Genomic DNA, 12,491 nt, shown 5'->3' on the forward strand with positions numbered 1-12,491 from the left:
GGGTGGGTATTTCCTTTTTAAAATACAAAGAGTGAACTTTTCTTCGAATTATACATTTAGCATTTTCATCAAGGACTTTTGTAGGTCGTCCTGGCTTTTGCTTGGGAGATTCCACTTGACCTGCTACTTTTCTTTCCTGCAACAATTTGAAAATGGTAGACTTTCCAATTCCACTCATTCGAGAACATTTTTCAACAATTTCTTGCACAGTAAAACTAGGGTAATCGTGTTTTATGCAATCATGTACATTTAAAATAATAACTTTTTCACTCAGCGATAGTGGAGAATTTTTAGTACATCTTTTCGTTGGACTGAATACCTCCATTTTTTAAATATTGGGATAATAATATTGTGATTACACTACAGCGTAGCAGTGACTACTAACGTTTAAAATATGATTTAAAAGTATTTATAGTCTGTATATATTACCTGACCCCATTTTTGCATGTTACAAAGCGTTAAAAGATAGGTACAAAAGGATTAAAAGTATTTATTTAGTATTTAGTCTCTTTCAAAATAAAGGCATTCAATCCGTGAAAATTAAATTCATAAATATTATAAGTACCTGCGCCTATGAACTACCACGAAATGTAACCAAACAGAACGAAATTCCCCAGTTTATTGCTCTATACACTTTTGAAATAGAGTATAGGCATCATCAGATCTTCAAAAAGGAAAAAAAAGACAGAAATAATAAGCCTTACGAACACTTATTAATTAAACCTAATTTACACTAAAATTACAAACTAAAAATTAAGTGCATACCTTCACTAATAAAAAGAAAAACAGATAAACAACACTACAGTATTGGCCATAACAGTTGGAACTTTTGAAAATTTATTGTATTTTGTGTGCCTTTTAATTAGCATTTTATTTTCTTTTATAAAGTTGTTGTACACGAAAAACTAGTGTTAATTAATTTAAATGTTGACATAAATTCAGCACCAGTAGCAGTTCGGAATAAAAATTAAAAAAAAGCTGGACAAAATACTTGGAACTAAATGACTTTTATTCAAAAACGACATAAAATATAACTTATTGAAACCATAATATTATAATTAATATTTGGTATGGTAACCCTTAGCATTAATTAATGCCTGCATTCTTCTGGGCATTGATTCAATCAAATTTTCAATTATTTGTCTGTCAATGTGAGTCCATGCTTCATCAAGCTTATGAAATAGTTCATCAGCATTTTTGACTGTTCCAGATCCAGATGTTCCCATAAATTTTCAATCGGGTTTAAGTCTGGACTCTGGGCCGGCCACTTTAAAACTGTGATTTTTTCTTGGTCCAACCATTCTTTTACCAATTTTGACGAATGTTTTGGATCGTTATCATGCTGGAATACAAAATTTACTGGCATAGACTCAAATGTGTAAGGCTCCATTATATTTCGCAAAATATCCCGATACATAAATCGATCCATTTTCCCCACAATTTTATGTATTGGCCCAGTACCATACCAAGAAAAGCATCCCCATACTATCACATTGCCACCTCCATGTTTAACCGTAGGTCGGATAAACTTTTTCTTGAGTCTTTCACCTTTCGGTCGTGTTACATGAAGTATTCCATCACTGGAAAACAGATGGAACTTAGATTCGTCACTGAATAGCACTTTTTTCCAATCTTGTATAGTCCAGTCAAGATGATCCATTGCAAATTGTAGGCGTAACTTGACATTTTTCTTCCGCAGCAAAGGATTTTTAGCAGGTCTGTAGCTGTTAAGTCCACCAGAACACAATCGCCTTCTTACCGTTCTTGCAGAGATATTGGAAGGCTCACCTTCATTTAATTTTTGTAAAATTTTGGAGGATGACAAAAATGGGTCATTCTGGGAAATATTTAAAATTCGCCTATCTACACGGGCAGTCGTGGCTTTAGGTCTTCCAGTGCTTTTACCTGGTACCACATTTCCAAATATACGATATTTCTTAATTATCCGTGAGACGGTGTTCTTAGGAACGTTTAGTCTTTGAGCAATATTACGCTGCCTAACACCCTGATTGTAAAAATCTAAAATTCTTTGGCGAATGTCGCTGGATTAGGCCTTGCCTTTTCCCATGGTAACACAAAATAAAATAAATAAAAAGAACCCACTTGCACACTGGTGTGTCAAAGACTGCCTGTAAAATACATCTTTTATAAGAAGTTCCAAGCATTTTGTCCAGCACAAAAATTTAAAGTATTTCTTATTGTCTGAAACAAATAAGGTTGAAATTCTGGTATGCTTTTTTGTTTACTTATAAATATGTTTATTGATCGGATGTACAAAAATAAAATATAAATTTAAAATATTGGAAAAATGTTTAAAAGTTCCAACTTTTATGGCCAATGCTGTATATGTTACAAGCCCAGGGTAAAAATGAAAAAGTAACAAAATAGGACGGAGATTAGTTATCACATTTTATATGTGCTTATTTATTATTTGATTGTGTTTTCTATCTACTTGTTTATCTGTTTTTCTTCTTATTAGTGAATACACAAGGAATGCAGTTGGTTTGTAATTTTCGTGAAAATTGGGTCTAATTAATACCTTCAACATTGTATTCAATATATTTAAGACGAAAAAAAAAAAGATCTCAGGACCCTAGAAACGTTTTCAATGCCCTAAATAAACCATCATGAAAAGGCTGTGAAAAATATATCACATTCCTGGAAAATATAAAAAATGCTTCAAATGACTCAGTCATAAAAAAAATCCCTGGATGACAAAAATATGCCTTTAGGACCCTGGAAAATAGGAAAAAGCAATGCAATTCCTTGGAAAATCTTAAATTCTTGGAATAAAAGGAAAAATATGGCAAATTCCTGGAAAATATAAAAAATGAGTCCAGAAGTAATCAGAAAAATTATTTTCAATGCCAGGAAGATAAAATGAGAAAATTATTCTAAACCGGTGGAAATTATGAAACTTTATGGCAAATCCCTGGAATATACATATATATAAATATTTTAATTATGCTCCTTTGAAAATACCCTATTTTCATCTGTATTAGAAATAATGTAAAATGGGGATTTTGCTAAAAACTGCATTTAGTAAATCTTTAAATATTAAGATACAATTCTCTAATATTTTACGTTCTCTAGCATTTTACAATTATATAAGAGGCCAAAAATAGGAAACGTATCAAACAATTTATTGTTTGCATTTTTTTCTATTTTAAATTTGTATTTTCAAAGTATAATAAAAATTATGCGAAAAACCCTTTTCTTCCACATATTTCAATAGGACAAATATATTATTCCAATGCCCGGGAGACATAACCAGTGGCCAAAAACTTAAGAGGTATAATAAAAATTAATTCAGTTTTGTGAAAACCAAAAAAATAAATTATGTCAAATGCTTTGAATAAAATTTAAAAAAAAAATGCTTCAAATAACAGAGTCACGAAAATCCCTGAACGACTTAAAATGACTTTGGGACCATGGAAACAGCGAAAGAGCAATTCAATTCCTTGAAAAACAAAGTACATATAGTTGGATCAATGGATCTTTGCATTTACGTCATCACCTGTTCAAGGTCGATGTTTATATGAATCAATCAGTTGTCAAACCAGCATCAGTGGCGGCGGCATTTAATTTTTAAACTAAAAAGAAATTATGCCCAATTTCCGTGGCGGCGATTTTCGCCAGAGATGAAATCTGCGATTCTTTGAAATTTGTTTTTTTTGAAACAAGAAATTTAGTTAATAATGTAGTATTTAATTTTAAAATTTGAATTTCGCGCCTTTAGATATAACGTCATATGTGTTGACAGTTATTACGTTTTGTTAGGTTGGTATAAGTGATTGACAGAGAGATTATGACGTGACTCGATTATGGCGAGACGCATTAATTGATGTATTTTTAAAATTATGGATTTATTAGTTGAGTTTTAATTTGTGTATTATTTTAACTGAATAAAAGTCCATTCTACAATAAGAGATACTTGTTATGATAATATGCTAAAAGAAATGGAGCAACCCGTATATTATACCGTAACCCAAATATTATTACACCAAAACAAGTTTTTTCTCATTGAACAAAAAAATATCAATAAGTTTAAGATAGAAAATTCAGTTATGAATAATCACTGTCACTATCTTCCGAGCTAGTTTCACTGTTTAAACTAATTAGAATTTGGGGTACCTCTTCAATAATGACTTCCCTATCATACCAGTCCTTGATTATTTTTTCAGTGTGGCAAACCTTAGCGTTCCATACTTCTGGTGTACATTTCTCTAATGATTTTTTCCACATATCCAGTACATTTTAATAAAGATGAAAATGAAAGAACTTGTGTCTTTATGAAAGAACTGTTAGTAAAACAGAAAAAGGTTTGGCAAAAAACTATTTCAATAGAGCTTCAACGAAACACAAAACACAACGATGAACAGCAAATAAGAAAACAAAATCAATCAAATTTCTCTAAAACTCTTTGGCAAGGCAAAGCAAAGTCGAGAACATAAACAAACATGGTTGCTTGTGGTTGCAGACGAAGATCTAAGATGTACAAAGAACAATCCACAAAATGTACTTAACATGAGGTGTTATTACAGCAAATTCTAAATTAAAACTTGTTTTATTTAGAAGCCGTGGTTTCCTTTGTTCATTAGAAGAAAACAAGTTATTTTTTTAATATCTAAACATAAAACATATATTATACCAGTATACTTCTATATAAAAAATGTATTATATTTAATACATTTTTGCGAAAATGGGCACCCTCCCGGAAGGAAATAATCGATTTTAAAACCCGACGGGGAGCCAATGATGTTGAAAGTTTATCATAGACATGCGATCGGATGTTTGTCCTTGTCTAACTCATAACTGTCGCTCCGACAGTAGGTCGAGTATTTTGAAGACTTACGTTCTGTGCTCTTTCTCATTTCATTTGTCTAAATTAGAAAGAGAGCGGGTGAGAAACAATTGTGTTGAGTTGAATGATAGTTTAGTGACGTGAACGCAAAGATCCATTGATCCAACTATACTTAAGTAGACTAGCTAATACAGATATATCAGGAAAAAAGTATAATCTTACTCTCCAAACTATGAAAATTTGCTGGCAAAGAACCACCATGAAGTAAAATTCGGATGGATATCAAGTCACTCAGGTATCCTGGGAAACGATTGATCGAACCTTCTAACAAACATTGGAGGATATCTGGAGTTGGAGGATATTTAGACACTCTAGAGCCAAAAATGGTCTAATAAGAACTGTAAGCTTTAGCTAAGAACTCCCTGTGTTGAATATATGGAAAATTATTAGCCCCTGGCAGACACAAAATGACTCCAGAAGCCTGGAAAAGGTGAGGAATTATTTTATATCCTTGAAAAACATAAATAATTACACTGAAGGTGTGGAAAATAAAAACAAAATATCTTAATTTATTGGAGAACAAAAAGTGGAGTCAAATACTTGTAATAAAATGAAAAGTTAAATTAAAATAAGAAAAATTATTTCCAATACCCGAAATGCGTGAACAATTGAAAAACATGAAAAAGTATGTGAAATTCTTGGAATAAAATGATATTATGTTTCTAATGCCCTAAAGACATAACGTAAAATAGATAGCAGCGTTAGACACACTTACTTTATTGCTATAAATTTTAATTACTTTAAAAAATCAGTAGTAATTCTATATCTTTCATATTGTTTTATCCAGTAAAAAATTATGTAAAAAGACTTTGTTAAAAATAATAAATGGGACTCTCTGAAGAAGCAACCAGGCACTTCCAAATTACAGAATAATCTAATAATTTATAAAGTGACTAACTTAAAAATCACAATTGTTCCTTCTTTTCCTAACCCCTTATTCTTTATTAAATAAATGTCATAAAAAAACTAGTCAATTATTTGCATTAGAATATTAATACATTGCTGAAAGATTGGTTTTAAAAACCTCGAAAGTATTTTCTTCCTTCAACTTTTCAAAAATGCAGAATATTGCAAAAATAGTCTATTACTCTTAAAGAGACCATCATTCCAATAATAAAAATAAAGAAAACTTCAAGTCAAGACTTTATAAGTATGTAATTGAAATTTATACGTCAAATATTACAAGTTTTAGGTCTATTATCAGATCTGTTAATACCAAAAACAACGTTAGCTATATGTATTTGTTGCCATCCTAATCCGATGATACCCAAATGGGCGAAACAATAATCTTTGATAACTTTCAATTACACACTTATGAGACCTCGACATGGAGACTTCGTTATCCAAAAAAGGAGGTTAGCACGGAAAATTAAATAGCAAAAGGTTGGGTTAGGCGGAATGTTCCGGAAGTCGGGATACATATCATACAGCTCATTCATTTCAACAAAAATTTAATATCTCGTTTCGTTCCTATCACGACCATTTAGGTATTTTGTTCCTTTCCTTTTCTTTTTTTTTGGTTGCTTTGCAAATACCATCTTTGTTTTTTCTGCTTCCTGATACACCGATTAACCCGACTAATCCATCCTTTTACTGTATTCTGTATTTCAAAATATAAAATTTCTACTAATACCTCAATACAATGAATTGTGGCAAGTGAGATGATTTTAAAATACATAAAAAATGAGATTAATAAAAGACCTTCATAGAATAATAATTCAAAAACCCATACCGGTTCAGCAGAAGCAGGAATGTCATAGTCCCCACCGGTCCAAGGTGACGGCACTCTCTCAGACATACCAGCATGGGGAGTTTCATGCGGAAGCTGGCCTTCATATCCCATATTATCCATCTAAAAATAAATGTAAAAAAAAAATATAAATAAGGCACCATGATTTATGAATCTTAAAACTTTAGTTTCTATGTATGTAATTTTGTTTCAGTCCTGTACAGGAAGATTTTTTCTGTTTCTGTGTTATATTGTTTGCTTAGAAACTGTATTTCTATTTCTTAGATACGTATTTTGTCAAACAAACAAATATTACATCAATATTCAGAAGTACCGCAAGGTTCTCATTCGGGACAGATATCGTTTTCAATCTTTTCAAATAAAATTGGTTAATGTTCTTCAATTTGTAAATATCTTGCGTATGCAGATGATCTAAAAATATTCATAACAATTAAGCAGTAAATTGCAATCTAAGATTTTCTAATTTTAAAAGACACTGTACCTGCTCTTCAACGTTTATATTAAAAAACATTGTTCCAAACACTCTAAAAAGGTTTATATCTTGAATTACAAAGGGTTTCAGTAATCAAACATCATTAATATTTATGCAATTCAATTGCTAATGCAACTATAGAATATGCGACAGTAGTTTGGAATCTGATGTAACACAAATATATTAACCAATTTGAAAAGATCCAAGGCAAGTTTGTAAATATACTAAATTTCCTCTTTAATAGGCACATACACTTTTTAGTTAGAACTCAAACTTAAAGTTTTATGGTAAGTCCTTGGATAGTTGTAGAAACAATTTTGATTTACTTTTAATTTATAGGATTATTAACACTATAGACAGAAGAATTCTTTGACATGATCACATACTGGTTTAATACAAATAGGTTAATTTTAAATACAGAAAAAACAAATATTATAATGTAACATAAAACAATGTAACATAAAAAAGCCTTTGCAAATGGAATTTGGCAATAATGATTTAAATGTAAACGAAAATGCCAAGATGTTAGGCTTATATATCAATGAACACCTTAACTGGTCATACCATATAAACCAGCTAATAAAAAAGTTAAATTCTATTTGTTATGGTATTAGAATAGTTGGAAAATACATGAATGAAAAATCCTTAAGAATTCTGTACTTCGCTAACTTTGAATCTATTGTTAAATACAGTATAATTTTTTGGGAAAAAGATAGCGTGTTACAAAATGTTTTTATTGTTCAAAAAACGTTGGTAAGAATTATAAAAAAAATGGGTTTTCTTCAAAGTTGTAGGTCAGTCTTTAGAGATTTGGGTATTATGACCGTATACGCCTTATAATTATATATTTGAATGTTTAATGTTTCTGTTCAAAAACATCTTTTCCAATCCAAAACGGCGCATAAATATAACACAAGGACATTAAACTTTGGGTATCTAGTTCATAAACTTTCACTAACAGAAAAATCTCCACATTATGCATGTATAAAACTATTTAACTCCCTACCAGAACACATAAAAAGAATTGTATCAGTTGGAAAGTTTAACGCTGCAATTAAGGATTTGTTAGTAAAGCTGGAACCCTACTCTTTAAGAGACTATTGTACCTAATCCTAATGCATGTTTTTGTTGACATTATTTCATTTCATGTACAGTGTTTGTAATTGTTATGTGATTTGAAATAAAGATATTATTATTATTAATAGACTGCTGCCTGGAAAAGTTACGTATTAACGTTAATCCTTATATTTTGCGTAATAGATCAATCTTTAGCATATTTATAGTAAGATATTCTTCAAACTATTTACCTAACTCTCTTTTATTCAGATGCGCCCGTAGTTTTATAATAATTTTAAACAAATTTCAATGATGACATATTTTTCACCAGTCGGGCGTCATTTAAATTCCACTTAAGAGATTCTACCTAATTTTGCAAGGAAAGGTATTATATTAACTCTATTTTCTTATTATCATTATTCTTATATTTTTTATGATTGTAAAAATATTAATAAATAAGTTAGTTAAGTTAATTTTTTGGTATATTTAGTAGGTTTAGTGAAGGTGTAATAATTGGCAAAGCTACAGATAGACTGGGCTATTGTTATTGGATTGCTTAGTCTAGGAGAGCAATGAATGGATATTTGAAATCTTACCCCGTCATGGTCATATCCCATATTTTCCATCTCCAGCGATCGTTCTGATATTGGCGGCCTCATGCCCAGGTCGGGCTGTTGTAGCCTCGAAGACGCATCCGAAGGCATACCCATCTGTTCTTGTCCCATCAAGTGCTGTTGTTGAGCTGCTAGTTCCGGTGAGATTCCTAAAGAACTCGAGGGCATACCTGGAAAAAAATATTGTTTAATAAATAAACTAGAAAAGAGTTAAAATTATCCAAAGAGGAAGGAAACCAGATCCTAAGAACACGAATGACCTCAGACCATTAACCATTTTGCGAGTAATACTAAAAATCATAGAGCAATTAATTTATCAACAAATATCTCTTTTTGAAAAAAGTTCGAACGACTGTCGGGCTGTCCAACTTGTTATTTCGGTTGGCTACATTAATGCATTTCAAATCTATTTTTTTTTATACAACTTTGTAAATAGACACATTTGGCAAATCACCTTTTTTTGAATTTGATTTTTTCTTAAATATATCTTGTTTAAATAAAAGTTTTCTTCAAATATTCAATCATTATAATCTCAGGAAACATCGTTCAATTTAAGGTTTTTATTAAGAAAAAAAATGGATAATTTTTTAAATTGTTGTAAAATATTTTGCGGGGTGATAATTTGGCAAAATTATGGTAAGGGCTATAATAATTATTGTCAAAAAATACATTAGACTAGTGGTGGTTAAGAGAATATGGCGGATAACCGATGTTAATAGAATTAATTGTTACACTTTAATATGTATGAAAGGGTTGAAAATTAACCCTAATAACCTTTTTGATTTTTACAAGAGGGCAGTTTTTGAGGGTCTTAGCTTAGATTCTTGCTATAATATTAGTTAGAGTACAAGCTAAGCAAAAACAAGTTATTATTATTATTGTTGTTCCTTGTTTAAAGTATTTTGTTCTTGTCTGTCAGTTCAGTTTTTACGTAAAGATCTTGTAGTGCCCTTTTTAAGATTATTTTAAAATACTTTTGAAATCTTTTGAATTATGTAGTAAATTTAAACACATAATTTGAATCAAGGAATCTTTTGTCCATTTTATAAATAGTCTTTTGTATTTTTTCTTGCATTATATATGTATGGTCAAATAAATTAGTGTCAAAAACCACACTAGATTAGCGGTGCTCAATAGAAAATCGCTAATAGAATAAATTAAGAACCTTGTAATAGTTGTAGTATTTATAAATGGCTTGAAAATTAGCCCTTATAATAATACATTGCTTAAAAGGACAATAGGACGTATACGAATTCCAGTTAATTACATATTACTAATAAAAAAAATTACATTTTTCTAATTAAAAATTTTTTCCAAAAAATACAATTTCAGTTTTGGCTATATCTTTGAAATTGCCAGTGTGAACATAATTAAAAAGAGTTATTCCTTTTTCGCATCACAAATTAAACGAGTTATTGTTATAAATGATCTCATCTTTTCTGTGTTATATTCTTACTTTTTGGGGTTGAACTGAAATAAGTCAATAAAACACGCATTTTTTATATGGTAGATGATTTATATGGTATGGTAGATATGGCAAACAATGTGTAACTTGAAGTAAAAGTGGTTTTAAAGATACACAATTATCAATTTTCAATTTTAATTCCTGGGAAAGATAAAACCTAATTCCAACATTTGAGCATACAAAAAACACATCAAAAGCATAGAAAATTATTTGAAATCCCTGGAAAATAAAAAATGAGTCAAATAAAAATAGGCCTGACATATAATTGAAAAACTATTGCAAAAGTCCGACTGAATCCTGCAAGTTATAAAAAATTATATTATTTAAAATTCCTGAACTTTTTTAAGGAGCAGTATAACTATTTGAAAATTTTCAATCTTTTAAATGTTTTTTTAATTTAAATATTAAATAATTTTTAGCTTTAATTTAGACTTATAGGCACTCTTTTTTTCAAATCCCTCTAAAAGATAAAAGGGTATTCCAAAATTTCAGAGCATATAGAAAATACTGCAAAGCATGGAAAACATAGATTAATTCAAATTCCTGGATAGAAATACCAATAAAACAGAAAATGTTTTATTGGAATTAATTATCTAAAAATAAGCCTTTTTCCTTAGCGGAAATATAAAATAAAAACTATTCTTTATCCCATCACATTTTGAAAAAAAAAAATTGCAAAAAAAACTGAAAAAAATATTTCTCATCTAGATAAAAACATTCTGTTTATTTAAATACAATTCATAGAAAAATATCAACAAACTTTTTTAGGAATCCTAATGTGGCGATTTGATCCAAAATTATTTCGAATTTATTAAAAAAAAAAAATGCACGATTTCCTTACCTGGCATAGGCGCACCAAGCATTTGCTGCTGGTCCAAACCATATTGAGGCGGTAAAGCAATTGGTGGTGGTTGTAACCCCATTTGTTGGTGAGCCAGGAGATCGTCCGGATGAGCTTGGGGTGTCATGTGTGGAAGACCTGGAATATTTTAATATTTCCCAATTAATAAGAATTTAACAATGAGTATCGTTAATTGTCAATTAAAAAAGCCGTAAATATTTACTTCAGTTTTCCGTAAAAACTGAATTCAGAGAAAAATTTAAACTTCTATTTATTTCTATTTGGGAACACAAACAGGCAATCGCTCAAAAAATGTGTCCAAATATTACATTAGTAGAAATTAAGTATTTTTTTTTTAAGTTCTCTGATACATGTTAAAAAATCTCTCACAAAAATTTCCTCACAGCAGCTCTCATATTAGGAGATCTCAACATCCTGTTTATTAGTGAATTTGCATGTGGATTATTATCTTTGTGGAATAGCTATTGATATTATTGACAATAGATGCATTAACTATGTTGTATAAAAATATTATATCCTTAATGATTTGACGATGTTCTAAGCGAAGCAATTTAAATTCATTGCGTTAAGTTGCAAAATTATCATATTGCATATAGTTCTTAAAAGCCAGGAACCTTAAGAAATTGTTCTGTACACGTTCAAGTTTATCAATGTATACATCACACCCAGGATTCCACACTGAGGAGGCAAAGAATAGACGAGTACCAACATAGGCATGGTACAGTGTAATTAAAGTATTATTGTTTCTAAATTTTTTCTTTGTCTGTTTTTAAACCGAGTTACTCTTAAGGCATTCTTAATACTTAAATCAACATGCTCATCAAATAGCAAATTGTGATCAAGTAGGACACCTAATACTTGGCCACTCTTTCACTGGGGAGTTTAAATTATAATTAAAAATTAATTTATTGTGATTTCGTGTATATGTAATAATGAAACATTTTTTAAAATTCAATGACACATGATTTTTTAAGCAATAAGATAGTCTATCGAGATAAAAAGAACAGGTCTGTTGAGATCAGCTTGTAGATCAGGACAGTCAGTAGGATTACCGATATTCCTATACACTTTCAATTTATCAGCATACAAGAAATAATTAGAATTAAAACACGTACTTATATCAAAACGATTCTGCTTTATTGGTGGTCGTAGTACTTCAGATGCTCTATATGAGTTGACTAGGCAGGTTAGTGAAAATCTGGACAAACATAAAAAATGTCTGGCAGTGTTTAGACTTGGCAAAGGCTTTTGAAATTGTACCACATGATCATCTGGTGGAAGTATTGAATTCGTACGGAACTAAGGGTCCAGTGTTAAGAGTCTTTGAGAGTTATTTGCGGGATAGGACACAGATTTTAAAAGTTAATAATGTATTTAGTAATTCTGGTATCATAAAAATTGGAATTCC

General features: G+C 30.2%; 1 protein-coding gene across 2 annotated transcripts in view; it reads right to left on the bottom strand.

Annotated features, from left to right (window-relative positions):
- The window catches only part of LOC126733742 (double-strand-break repair protein rad21 homolog), a 52,740-nt gene that overhangs the window by 10,276 nt on the left and 29,973 nt on the right, over positions 1-12,491 (bottom strand). For both annotated transcript variants that reach the window (XM_050437130.1, XM_050437129.1), the window contains exons 14-16: positions 11,063-11,200; positions 8,739-8,926; positions 6,597-6,716 (exon numbers count right to left, since the gene is read on the bottom strand). In XM_050437130.1, coding sequence (XP_050293087.1) covers positions 6,597-6,716; positions 8,739-8,926; positions 11,063-11,200 — 446 coding nt within the window. The remainder of the gene's footprint in view (positions 1-6,596; positions 6,717-8,738; positions 8,927-11,062; positions 11,201-12,491) is intronic.

Source organism: Anthonomus grandis, chromosome 3, assembly GCF_022605725.1.
Source record: "Anthonomus grandis grandis chromosome 3, icAntGran1.3, whole genome shotgun sequence".
Taxonomy (NCBI): Eukaryota; Metazoa; Arthropoda; class Insecta; order Coleoptera; family Curculionidae; genus Anthonomus; species Anthonomus grandis.